At 37.1% G+C, this 14,126-nt stretch overlaps 2 protein-coding genes across 5 annotated transcripts in view; one reads left to right on the top strand and one right to left on the bottom strand.

Annotated features, from left to right (window-relative positions):
* The window catches only part of LOC129743444 (aquaporin AQPAe.a), a 66,543-nt gene that overhangs the window by 45,084 nt on the left and 7,333 nt on the right, over positions 1–14,126 (top strand). For all 4 annotated transcript variants that reach the window (XM_055735480.1, XM_055735477.1, XM_055735479.1 and 1 more), the window contains exons 2-3: positions 11,056–11,171; positions 11,340–11,446. In XM_055735480.1, coding sequence (XP_055591455.1) covers positions 11,087–11,171; positions 11,340–11,446 — 192 coding nt within the window. In that variant the 5' untranslated portion in view covers positions 11,056–11,086. The remainder of the gene's footprint in view (positions 1–11,055; positions 11,172–11,339; positions 11,447–14,126) is intronic.
* LOC129742468 (uncharacterized) lies at positions 6,488–9,125 on the bottom strand. The gene is made up of 3 exons (XM_055734367.1): positions 8,109–9,125; positions 6,837–6,939; positions 6,488–6,768 (listed from the first exon to the last, which is right to left on the bottom strand). Exons 1-3 carry the CDS (start codon positions 8,925–8,927, stop codon positions 6,488–6,490), a joined length of 1,203 nt encoding a protein of 400 aa, XP_055590342.1. The 5' UTR covers positions 8,928–9,125.

The raw sequence follows: 14,126 nt of genomic DNA, 5'->3' as shown, positions 1-14,126 counted from the left end.
TGTGTTATTTGTAGAACGATACAATCAGTTTCGCAACCGTATAAAATTCATACCATTTCTAGTGTTGTGAATCTTCGACAGGTATTCCGCATACGTGTAGATACCTGCCCAGCTGGCAACTGAGTGTCCGTTCAAAAATAATTTATTTTATAAATGAAATTGTTGAAACATTGTGAAATCTTACCTCTCCGTGAACTCTTACCTTTTCATACTCAACCTTAAATCTTACCAGTTGTGTTAAAGCTATAGCTCTATTTACCGACTTATAATCCGTTTCACTTAGGATTCATCAACTCCTACGTTTTCCGTATACGATCATTGCAATGGGCGACCGTTTTTACATGAAGCAAACAGTTTAATGCGTAAACCAATCCGCATTTCTTCTTCAGCACACGTTCAAACTATGAATTCTTGAACATTCATACACTCCCCCAAATGCGATATAACTATTCACTGTATTTCCCTGGGCAATTTCATGGCGCTGCTTCTTCTTCTTACGCCTTTTTCCACAAATAAGGATCTTCGCACCGCGCGAAATACAAATTTAGCTAATCGGCAATCGCGATTAACACACAAAATAACTTCACCAAAACTTTTATTCCGAGCCCCACTTTTCAAATATCACAAAACACAACAGGAACTCTCGACACCTTAATCTTTCTGCCTTATATACTTAATATTTTCGACAAAAAAAATATACCACACACAATCTCCAAAACCCTCGATTTTATCACAAATCACTTTTCGGTTATGCCGAATTGGGATTGCTGGCAATTTTTTTTCATGTCTCGATATTCCTTTAGTGATTTTTCATCAAAAAGTTTCAGACAATCCACTTCACAACTCAGCTATTTAATTCCTCCACAGGAAATTTCTTTTTTGAACCATCAAAATTCACTAACCCGACCAACACGCCGAACCGCGTCGTCAACGTGTTATAGATCTGGAGGCGTGCGCCTCGTATTTCCAAAAAAAAGCTAATAGTTTGTCGTTTAATTGGTAAAAATAGCTGAAAAAAAATCATTGAAAGATCATTTACCACTAAAAGAAAGCTTAATCGATTATGGATTATATGGTTTGAAAAATGAATATTTGGATTTTTTTTTTGGTTTTCTGTTTTACAAAATCGGGAATCTTCGTTTCTTCCGGTTTTCACCGCAGAAATTTTATCGTGGCGAGGGAATCGGAATAAAAACACTTCTAAGAGGTTTCAGTACACAACCAGGCCAGTTGGATTATCATCTTTAAACCGTTTCCCATCGATTCTGCTATGGTCCAAATTCTAGTTTCGTCGCAAAGTTGAGCTATTAACTGTAAGATACACGCAGCGGAAAGATTTTTTAATTCAAAGGAAAGTGCCGCAAAAACAAAGGAAAATTTCCTTTGATTTTGGGATAAATAATTTTTCTTTTGTTTCAGATGCATTTCCCTTTGTTTCAAAGAATTTTTCGTTTGAAAAATCTTCGATCTAAAATATTAATGCTTTGATTCAAAAAATAGTTTCATTTGATTCAATGTTATTGTATTGCTAGAATACATCTACGAAAATTTTCAAGAAAAATGGACTTTTTCCACTAAAACTCCTAGCATACGCTGGAAACTTACTCAAATGAGCTCAAATTTGGCCAGAGTACCAGAAAAGGATAAGGATCAAACCCTGTAAATGGCGTTATGATCGGCGAAAAAGCCGAAAAGTGAACTAATCTCCCTACACGCAGAGAAAACGAGGCTTTTGAAACAAAACAAAACTGATTTTGATTCAAAAATTCTTTTTTTTTGAACCAAACTCCTGTTTTATTTGAATCAAAGAATTTTGTCTTGGATTCAATAATTTAATTTTTAAATGAAAGAATTAATTTTTTGTACTGAATGTTTTTGGACTGTGGTTTTAATCAAATTCTTTGATTCAAAATAAATGGCAATTGAACTTATCTCTTTTGAAACAAAGCATAAGTTTTGTTACTCAATTAAAATTTTCCTTAAGTTGAACGTTCAACATTCAAGTTCTTTTTTCAGATTAACCCTAAAAACTATCCATAAACCTTTTTGTTTCACTTTTGTTTTGTTTTGTGTAAAGGTTAGATAATCCAAGTATGTATATTTGCAACTCCCAAAAAAAATAAGAAATCTAGACCATGTTAAAATTTGTTGTCATTTTATCTCACTACTTCGAAGATCACGCTTAATCGATAAACCAGCACTCAACAGGATTGAAACAGAGTTTTCATGAAAGAAAAAATGAAAATAGTAATTGAATCACATCCATGGTCGGTATTTGAACATTGCAAAAGGAAGTTCAAGTCACGTGATATGTTAGGCGCTTGAAGTAAAAAGGTTGACAGTTTCTAACGATCAGACGTTAGAAAACTTGTTTTACACAACTCTAAACTTCGAGATAACAGTGAGAGCATTCACCTCAACTACTGTTTAAGGTGGTTTAAGTATGTACTTAAAGCTCAAAACGCTGTACACCTAAAAGTTCATATAACTTGTCCGGCTGTAGGTCAGTACCTACATTTAATTTACTACCCAGAATACCATCAATATTCCTTGACTGCTCACCGTTCAGTTTCACCTTTCCTCGATGCAAATGAGGGCACATCGATGCAACACCTGATGCGATACAATATTGCTCGATAATATTGAATCTCGCTCTGACGGCTCCACTAGGGCATCGCAAGGTGATTCGACATAGACGTGCCTGAAAATGTACGCTTCGATTGCCTTTTCGGTGTAACCTCAGCACCTGATTCCATTCGGAGATCATCAATGACGAGACAAAAGTTTGTCAACCTGGCTCGTACAACTGGTCGACGATGTGGGTGAGATGAGCAAACAAATTGAGTACCTCGTTCTGTTCAAAGTTTTGCTGTCTCCAACATAGACCTACTCGAAGTCATCAATCAGCTTTAACAAGTTGTTTCCCCTAATTTCTAAAAGCCAAATCAATGTACTTACATATGCGGATGTCGATGGTCCAAAAAATTACAGTTTTTTGCGTGACTTGATGGGGGTCGTCTACAAGCCGTAATAACTTTATCAGCTTTCACTACGCTTATTGTACGCTCGATTCAGCTAGTTGAAGCAATCCCTGGAAGGTAATTTATTACTCAGCATTCGATAAAGTTATGGTGCGACAATGCAACTTTTAATGTACGCCGCCAGTTGTTACTCGCGATGATCTGCGCTAAATTAATTTATAACTGACATCGGAGATTTTAATAAGATGACTGATGGATACAGTTCTGTCGTTGTAGCCGCGTTTCTAATTTATATATAGTATGGATAGAGTATGGGATAGTAAGCAACCTCTGAGTCCTCCCTGAGCATAAGTATATTTTCACTTACATGGGTTGGTGACCTATGTACGCACGCATAACATGCAGGTTTTCAGTGTCCGGCACAAAAACGCTGTCTTCTGTTGTACCATTTGAATAGCTTATTTCTAATCAGATAATCAGAACTGGCTTCCAATTTTGTTTGGAACTATGTATTGTAAAAAGCATCGTTATTTTTCAGGTTGCCCCTTGATTTATGCCCCACTTTGCACTAATTGTAGTCTCAAAAGACAGGAATTGAAATAAAATGCATTTTTCAATTTTTATGGCTTCTTTTTCAAAATCCGTTGAAAATTGTAGAAGTAACGTTAATTAACTAGAACAGAAATGTTTAAATTTTTAAATAATTTAACAAACCACACTGTACATAGCAAATTTTAAATTGCTGGAAACCAGCAAAATTTCGCTGGTTTTGGTCCCGCTAGGTCCCAGCAAAATTTCCAGCAATTTGAATTGCTGAAAACGATCAGCAAACCCAATTGCTGGAATTCCATAAATCTCAATTGCTGGAAACCAGCTATCTATATTGTTTTCAAAAAACAACCGGACATTTTTGGTTTCTAAATTAGATTTAAAATTTAAATCTATCCTCAATACTCACCATGGACATATTCATAAAAAGAAATTAGTTTGTTCATTTTTCTTGAGCGACATGTATTTAAATTTTAATTACAAAATACACTAATATCTGCCGGTCGGTCGGCCGCTTTTCGCCAAGTCTTGTACATCATGCTCCATCTGAAATAAAAATAAAAGTTATTAGTTTCTTTAACAAAATTCTTAATCGCTTCAAAAAATTTTACCCATGGTTCATCGCTGGAATAGAGAACGAAATAAAATTCGGTGACTGTTGCAGAAACAAAAAACAAACTGTTGTAAACTGGGGTAGCACGGATACAAGATAATAAATAACACGTAGTTACTAAACACTACATATTAAAAAGGACGATTTATTTACGAGATAAAATACGTCGCGACTAAACGTTTACAAAACAAAACATAAAGTGATTGGTTGTTGTTGTTGTAATCTACCCGCTGGTTGGCGCGTCGATCGGCTGACGGTATTGTTTGTAGGGTGTTTCACGCCCTAACATCTCCTCCCTTAATACAGCCGGTGCGGGTTGAACCGAATCGGCGGTCTTCTGGTCCGCGAAGAACGACGAGGCACCTGCACAGCTGTTCGTTGGCCTCTACTGGATCAGCAGAGCTTGATGATGATGGAGAAGGAGGCGTTGAGAGAGAGACGGGACATCGGTGAAATATTTGGAGATTATTGGAACCGAACTTCTCCCCTCTCGAATGTCTCGAAATGGTTCAGCCTTGCTGTGCGATTGTGCTGTGGTGAAGTGCTGGATGCTGAATTTTTGAAACGTGGTGCTGCCTCAAATGACTCCGACGATGTGGATGGTTTGGCACTCTGGTTACAAAAAGAAGAAATCGGCACCGACCAGAGCCCAAAACCGTCGAGCAAATCGATACCGAACACGTTGAACGATTTGTCGACCACGTGAAATGTCCCACGGCGCTGCTGGCCATTGACGTTGACGTCACACTGGAACTTGAAAAGGAGCTGGAGAGGGGCACCGGAAGCCGTAGATGCATTACGTAGTGCAGGGGTGGTGGAAGGCTTCCCGATTTTCTCCCACACACGCTTCGATACCACACTGATGTCGGATCCAGTGTCCAACTGCAGTTGCACTTCAGCACCGTTAAGATGAGCTCGAACAAATTTTCGTTTTTGTTGCTTTTCATGCACTTTCACTGTATTAGCCCGAAAAGTTTCATGTTGTTTCTTGTGATAGGGCTTTGCACTTTTGTTTTCGGATAAACAATAACCTTAACGGTGTCCGTTGTTGCCACAATCACTACACTTGTGGTCCTTGTATGGGCACTCACGAGTGTAGTGCATTGCGCCGCACTTCCAACAAGGGGTTGGGGGAATGTTTTTGTTATCACTGCTCACTTTTTTCGGAGAACTTTTGGAAATTTGTTTCCGATTCCGCTTCACGAACTGCACTGCTGGTGATCTGGATGTTCCCTCGATCATAGCTGTGTCTCTCTTCAGACACATCAGCCGCTGGCAGTCTTCGGAAAGCTGCTCCAGAGTCACGTCGTCCCGGTCCTCGATATTTGCCAACAGTCTACCCAAGCAACCAAAAGTTCGGAAAACATTCCTCTATCAGGTTTAATCAGCTTAATCGAGTATGCTAATATAACTTTTTTTCAGCTCAATTTTTAAGTAGTTAAACGAACTTTAAAGTTGACAAAAAGTTCGCATAAATCGTCAAACAACTTCTAACCAGCTTCAAAATCCACTTTATAAGGAGCATAAAAAATCGAAAAAATTACTCTTCCGCTCCTTCAATTGCCTTCTCAAGTCTGCTATTTTGATTCATATTAATCAACTATATTTGTTACAAACTCACATTACATTTAAAAAACATGTTCTTACCAAGCCTCGAACCCGAGCTCACCGCTTGAAAGTTGAGATCCATACTTATTGCCCTATATGAACATCATGAGTAGGCAACGATTTTACTCGATGTGATGATTTTCTTTAAAACGACTTTCAGGTTCATTATTTCTACTTAATTCCCACTTTCAAGCTGTTAAAAAGTTCTTCCGGAACTTAATGTGTACTTCATATAGTTGTTTCCCATCACGGAGAAAAAAGTATAGTATTTTTAACAATAACCCACTTACATTCAATCATATTTCTGATTAATTCTCGGCTAACTATAAATATTAAACTATCAACTATATATACAATAGACTGTCGAATTGATTTTATGTGTTAAACAATACATATAATAGATTCAACTATATTGATATGATTGATTTTGCGCACTCAACTATAAATATCATAGATTCAACTACATATGTATGATTGAATTTCTTCATTCAACTGTAAATATGATAGATTCAACTATAAATGTATGATTGATTCTATTATATATATAGTTGATTCAATTATACAAAAATAGTTGATTCAATCATATTTATAGTTGATTCAATTATTGTGTATTATAGAATTAAAAGTTAATTTTATTTGATTTAATTCATATATATATACAAAGTCATCATATTTAATATTGATTAGCTGCTATACCATGCTAGAAAATCATTTATTATTGATTTAATTTACAATACTAACAAGAACTGGCAGCTTCCGCCATAGCTGACATCGGGTGGTACGCTTTGCATGTACCGGGGACCTCGCTTCGATCCGAAATTTTCCTTCCAGCTGGTGAACTGCCGCTTACTGCTCCAGCCTGAAGGTCCTCGGATCTCAGCAGCAGGATCAGAAAGCTGCCACACCATCGCTGCCATTGGGTGGTCCGCTTTCCATGTACCAGGAACACAATCACGGGGACCTCGCTTCGGTTCGAAATTTTTCTTCCAGCTGGATAACCACCATGCAGGGATGAAACTAGAAGAGGGGAACACAGATTATAAAACGCTGAAAATAATTAAAAATTGTTAATTTTTCAATATTACCCGCCTCGTTTAATTCGCCTTCGTTGGTGAGTGAGCTACCAATTCCCGATGGTCGACAAGCCGCATTTCGGTTCCCTGATGACGAATTTCCTGATGACACAATCTATCATAGCATTATAATTTTATTTACTATATTTATGGTTCAAGACCTAGAATCAATCATACATTTGTATTTGAATCTATCATATTTACAATTGAATCAATTATACCACTACAGTTGAATCTATCATATTTACAGTTGAATTAATTATACCACTACAGTTGAATCTATTATAGTTATAGTTGAATGCCTAAAATCAATGAAACAATTGTAGTTGAATCTATCATATTGACAATTGAATCAATTATACCACTACAATTGAATCTATCATATTTACAGTTGAATCAATTATACCACTACAGTTGAATCTATTATATTTATAGTTGATTGCCTATAATCAATCATACAATTGTAGTTGAATCTATCATATCTACAGTTGAATCAATTATACCATTACAATTGAATCTATTATACCACTACAATTGAATCTATTATATTCATAGTTGATTGCATAAGGTCAATCAGCAGTTTGTAGTTGAATCTATTGTATTTATAGTTGAATGCATAAAATAAATCATACAGTTGAATGCATTATATTGATAGTTAATTGGGTAAGGACAATTAGAAGTTTGTAGTTGGATCTATTATATAAGTAGTTGAATGCGAAAAAATCAACTGCATTTCGATTATTGGTATAACAAGCTGAAATAATTGGAACAACTGTCGTCTTTTTTCTCCGTGATATAACGATGTGTTTATTTATGCAAACACGTGTTGAAGTTCGAAAAAAGTAGATTTTAGCCTTTAAATCTACTTCAAAGTTTCTATAATACGAAGTTGCTTTTGAACGCCCGTTGGAACTAATTAAAAACTTTCAAGTTTACAGAACAGTACAACAGAGACTTTTTACGAACTATTGAGCTGTACAAAAAGACTTGCAACCCTTTGATAGCTACTTGATTTTGAAAAAAATGAGAAGTACGTAACAAGTAGATTGTTTTTCTTCATACAAACTTTAAAGTTCCCAAAAAGTAGAAACAGAAACCAAAACAGTACTTTAAAGCTTTATTTGAGTATTGGCTGAACTTGATAAAGAATGAAGTTCCCTGGACCTCGAAACAGCATTTTGAACAGCAAAAAAGTTCCACAGAACTTTTGTACAGCTATAGATGAACTTATTAGTTCGTTCCTTAAGTGATATTCGAACTTTTGGTTGCTTGGGTAGTACGCACCTCTGCATCACACTCCGCTTTCAAGCCGCAAACAAATAATAAGCATTTGAACTGCTCCTCCGTCAATTTACTCAGCTCAAAATCGACCACGTTCTTGTTTACACGGCATGAAAACGAAACGTAATCTTCGGTGGACTTCTTTGTTGTTTGTAGGCACCGGTAACGCTTGCTAGTGAGCGATTCAGCAGCACCGAACAGGATTCCCAATTTCCGAACAGTTTCGTCAAATTGGTAATCTTTCGGTAGTTTCGGAAGGATGAAATTAACATACCGTTCATGTTCGGCGGAACCCATCTTCCGGAGGAACAAACGGACTTTTGCATCGCTGTCGAGCCGGGAAGCGTCTTGCTCAAACAGGTCCTTGTACCGCGCGTACCAAGCCGCAAACGTAATGTTGTTTTCCGGATCGTACCGGAACTCCTTGATGTGGTGCGAAAGTGAGTCTAAAATCACTTCAGGGTTAGATGGTACCTGCACGCTCAACGATGACATCGTACGGAGGAACATCTCCTGCTGCTGTCGCATAAACTCCTGCTGCTGATTTAGCATTTGTGTCGCAAATGCTTGCTGCTGTTGGAGGAGCTGGGAAAGGAGTGCGTCTGATGATGAGAGGTGGTGTGTTGATTGATACGAACGTTGCTGCTGCTGCCCGGGGAACTGTTGAGAAAGTCCCGTCGGTGGCTGCTGACCAAACTGTGTGGGGCGAACAAAGCTTGCCATGCCAGCTGGGAGGAACTGCTGTCCACTGGGGAGCCCGTTGATGGTCCCATTTGATCCAGCGGCTAGATCCGAAGTACGGTTATGTTCTTCCGAATCCATTTCACACCGTTGTCGTTTCCGCGTGGGGGAATTAATTTTGCGATAATTCGATGGATTTCGCGAAAATTAAACGACCGACTCGTCGCCACTGTTGTAAACTGGGGTAGCACGGATACAAGAGAATAGAAACGCACGTAGTTACTAAACACTACATATTAAAAAGGACGATTTATTTACGAGATAAAATACGTCGCGACTAAACGTTTACAAAACAAAACATAAAGTGATTGGTTGTTGTTGTTGTAATCTACCCGCTGGTTGGCGCGTCGATCGGCTGACAGAGAGGCTGTCAGCAGTGAGCCCAGCGGTATTGTTTGTAGGGTGTTTCCAAAGGACTGAAGCAACTGTCAAATCACATACAAACGGACCGTACCGACTTTTTGGAACCACAACGTCAGTTCCCCTTTGATTTCAATGCCATTTTGGTACCAAAACGTCAGTGCGGTACTGAAATGTCAGTTCGGAAATTTCCTTCTCTTTCAGCCCCTTGGGTGTTTCACGCCCTAACACAAACTAACACTTTTCGCGCGCAACGAAAAATAACTAACAAAAACAGACCAATTGCTGGTTTTTCAGCAACACAGATCAAGTGCTGGAAAAATTAGCAAGACGAAGAATGCATGTTTGCTGGGTTTCCAGCAAAAATAGGATTGCTGGACTTTTCCAGCTTTTTTTTTTTTTTTGCTGGAAACTGAGGCAAAAATTTACTGTGTACAGTAGACCGTAATAACACTGTACCTAATAACTCTGCTGTATACTATGATAATCCGTTATTTTTTTAAGTTTAATATAACTTTTACTCCAACATAACTCATTTTTAAGCGATTTTGTGCCAACGTAAGAACTTAACTACACAATTAACATACGACGTATTACAGGACACGACACTTAACGTTCTTACAAACGGAAAAAAGGATTCAAAATTACCTTGTTTGTCGACCGGTTTCGGGCTCGATGTTGCCCATCTACAGGACGATGTCCGACTGATCACACGAAGAAATTACTGACAGGATCGTACTACGAGTGTCGTTATAGTATTCGTTGAAGGATGGTTCCTTTAAAAAAATTCTTTTGGTGAACGTAAAAAGCGGCGACATAATTGGTGGGTCATCTTCATTCATTAGCGGTTTCTCGGAAGTACTTATGAACATCGACTCCCATGCGTTCAAATTTGAGGCTTTTCTTACACATTTCTTATAGATCACTTTTTCCCAGTTTATGGTGTGACCCATTTCCGTTGCGGGGGGGCTACGCTAGATTCATTGACCCTGTTGTTGTCTACCGCATTTCTATGTTCTTTAAGTCGAACTTTAAATTTTCGTCGAGTTTGGCCAATGAAAACAGTTGGCAACTCTCACAGGGAATTTAATAAATTCCGGATCTCTCATCTTGCGGGATCTTATCCTTCAAGGAGACCAACCGATCCTTAAGGGTGTTGTCGCTCTTGTATGCATATAAGCATATTATTGTATTAACTTTAACTCATATCAGTCTCTCCGTATTTTCGATGAACTGAAAGAAACAGCTCATAAATCATCCGGATGAATTCTAATCCACTCTTCGCCGTTACCACAGAGAATTACAATATCAAGCATTAATTTGGGAATATCATGTTGTCTGATTTCGAATTAATGAAGCCAATTCATCATCATCACCACCAACTAAGCGTCAATCTTCCGTCGTATACGATTGCGTCAAAGGGTCGTGGATTCGATTTCACAGCATAACTCAACTTCCTCGCCCCATAGTATCAATGCTTTCTTTAATGTGTCAGTCATGTGACTGGTATGTTGGGGATTTCCATGGGGGAGGAAGGGGATTTTTATTACTTTTCGACGGGCCAAAACCTGTTTAGAATGCTTTTGAAGGCTTCCTGGAGGGATATCATTTTTTGCAAATAAAAGTGATAATTATAACATCAATCACCAGCCTTATTTTTTATTCTTCCTGAGAGAAAATCAAAACTCAGTATTTTATACCTACCTACTACCTATATCTTACAGATTTTTTCTCAAGGGTAGCTCGTTAAACACAAATGAAATTTTTTACGAACTCAGACTCCATAAAATTGCACGTGTAGATGCACTTCTTCGTTCTAACATGATTTCAATTGTTTATGTCTTTACAGATAGCAACGCTGTACACAAATCGCACATAAAATGGGTAGCTCGTACAAACTTGGAATGGATGAGCTTTCGGGCAAGACGGGCAATATCTGGAAGGCAGTATTGGCAGAATTTGTCGGTAAGTTATTTAAACACGTGCACAATTTATCAAACGGGCAATACGCGTTCGTCTGGTATCAATCACACACACGCATGGTATTGATAGTAGTGACTCATGCACTCCATTATCAATGCATTTTGGTTTATGGATCTATTAATTTCGATTGCAATCTTTGCTACCATCTAGGTATTTTCATACTCAACTTTTTCGGATGTGCAGCTTGCACTCATGCCGCTGGTGATAAGACGCTCATTTCGCTGGCTTTCGGGCTCAGCGTTTTCATGGTTGTGATGGTAAGAAATACGAATGATTTAGTTCAGTTTGTTTATATTTGTATAAAACATAAATTTCGTGTATAATCATACCCGCAAGTTGCCATTTTCAAAGACAGTCTCAATTATTTTCTTTTAATTTTCCTAGGTTCCTGAATTATTTTAACATAGGATACATTTCTCAATATTTTCGCTATAAGTGATAATTTAGAGTTCTGGAATTAAAATCGTATCCTGAACAGCAACATTATGTTCTAAAGCATGGATCACGATGAATCTGAACGCCTTAAAACGGGTCTATCTCGGAGCTATGTAAACTAAATAAAAATGTTTTGTACTTAAAACGTAGGGTTTTTATTACACTTTAATTAAAGGAAAAATAATAAAAAATTTATTCCGATAATGTTTTGATGAATTTTCGAACTTTTCATCGAGTACCACTCATCATAGTTTGGACACCCTATTTGCTGACTTCAGCGGCCATTTTGTTCCACAATCTCTTCATCTCTGTTGCATCCCGAGTCGTCTACCATTCTTCTTCATCTTCTGCTTGACAATTGCCCATAAATTTTCGATAGGGCGGAATTGAGGGCAGTTGGGTGAGTTGATGTCTTTTTCGACAAAATCCACCCGTTGGCCCGATACCACTGTAGTACCTATTTGCTGTAGTGGCAGCTTGCCAAATCTGGCGAAAACTTAACTGGTCCTTTGTGAGATCTAATGTACGGGAAAAAAAAAACGTTTTTCAGGCACTGCTCCTTGTACATTTCAGAGTCCATGGTCTTGTTTGTCGCAAAAACCGGGGGCTTTCGTCCGCAGCTGCAAATACCTTGCCAGATCGAACACTTTCTTGCAAACTTATCGGTAAAAACGAATTAAATTAAATTTAATTTAAAATACGTTTTTACTTTAACTTGTTGACTGGGAGGGAACAGAATAAAAATCAGAACAGACAGGTTCACTCTGGCTCAACGAAAAATAACATTTTTCAAGCATCAACCATTCTCGTTGGATGCTGGTCGTAAAGCGCTTCTGCTTTTTGTGTAAGCATAAATCGACCATTATAGCCTTGACGGCTTTATAAGAGTCAAAATGTTATGGTGAAACGATCAAATGAGATATCTTATGAAATTGTATCAATTGGTAAGGCTGTAAACTTTGAACTCGATTTTCTCGAATTCAAGTTGTTGGCGTTCAGTTTGGTCTGGTCGAATCCCGACCATATATACTCATTCCAGAACATCAAACCTTTACGAACTTTTCATCACCGAATGCTAAACATAGCTAAATTGTATTGGATGACGGAAAGATAATGGATAAATGTGTAAACTAAAGACTTTATCAAGCCGTCCACACTTACCCCAGGTAGGGTTTTGAGATGTCCAATAAATATTACAGAGAAGTGATGAACTGTAGCACATTTTTAAATAGGTTGATTTTCAGATACTAAAATAACAACACGTCTGTTTTAGTTGATGGTCAATCCAAAAGAGGAAGACTCTCTATTCATTTATTCTTCTTCTACTTTTTACAATCAGAGCACAGCTCTTTCATTGTCGACTAATGTCGACCAAGTTCCCAAAAGGGTTTTGTAGTAGATCATGTCGAAACATAAACTACTGGTCACTACAACTCCTCCACCCTTAGCAGAGAAGATTTACATCTCTAAATTACAATAGTTTTACTAATAAGCTGTGTACATACAAATTGATTTTTCATTTCGAAAGTATCCTAACAATACATACTAAATTCATTATCATTTATGTTATTTCAGAAATCCAGAATATGGATATATTTTACAATACAATATCATGTTGAGTGAAATTTTAAATTTATATCATTTTTACAAATGCTTGTTTTTCATTTCAGGCTTTTTTATTGCAGTTTTTCTTAGTACCTACTATTTTCCCCTCAAACAAAAAAAATGAATGTAAAGTCATTTCTCTGCTAGAAAAAAAATCGGATAGTTGGAAAAGAAACTTGTGTTAACTATGAAAAATGCTAGGTGATACCTACTAAAAATGAAAAATATTAATCTTCCATCTAACACCATCTGTGCACTTTGAATATCACCTTTAACAAACGTAAAGGTAACCAAAATCATTTTCCGCGTCTTTTCTTGATCGATTATTTCTCTAAGTTTTTATTATTACAAAAGAGTTGGTAAATCACCATACTAAATAATTTAAGTGAATATTCGCCAAATTGTTGTTTACAAGATCAAAAATGAAACTTTCGTTTGATGAGATGATTTTTCCTTAAGCAAAATAAAAACCTAATAGGAAATACGATCCAAATTACCTGATAAACTTTAAACGAAATAAGTAAAATCTAGATATATTTTTTGAATAAATTGTTTAATTCCGTCAATTGGATTCCGGTTTCTTAAAAAAAAACTGTACTTTTGGTAACCTTATCGTAAAAAACAACGATGCAAAGCACAAAAACTTTGTTTTGTATTAAATCAGGTAGAAGTACAAAAAAAAATATATCAAAATACAAAACCTCACGACACAAAAGGTTAAAATAAAAATATCACCAAAAAATCTTAAATAAAATCCACGAACCTAACACACCTGGATGCTGGGCAAGTGTGCTCCCACGGTAATAAAAGGAATATATTCATTCTTCCGCAGCCAAGTCACAGTAAGCCAATTCAGCTATCAGCAGCCAATCCTCAGGTAGAGCAAAGATATCCGTC

Source organism: Uranotaenia lowii, chromosome 2 (assembly GCF_029784155.1).
Source record: "Uranotaenia lowii strain MFRU-FL chromosome 2, ASM2978415v1, whole genome shotgun sequence".
Taxonomy (NCBI): domain Eukaryota; kingdom Metazoa; phylum Arthropoda; class Insecta; order Diptera; family Culicidae; genus Uranotaenia; species Uranotaenia lowii.
The sequence above is the reverse complement of the archived record's forward strand: the minus strand, read 5'-3'. Positions and strand labels throughout refer to the sequence as shown.

What these genes read in the sequence shown, in the direction of transcription:
- LOC129742468 (XM_055734367.1), bottom strand. Translation starts at nt 8,927, where the DNA reads ATGGATTCGGAAGAACATAACCGTACTTCGGATCTAGCCGCTGGATCA. An exon ending in AAGCGGAGTGTGATGCAGAG is followed by an intron (nt 6,940 to 8,108) that starts GTGCGTACTACC and finishes ATGCTATGATAG; the next exon opens with ATTGTGTCATCAGGAAATTC. An exon ending in AGGCGAATTAAACGAGGCGG is followed by an intron (nt 6,769 to 6,836) that starts GTAATATTGAAA and finishes CCCCTCTTCTAG; the next exon opens with TTTCATCCCTGCATGGTGGT.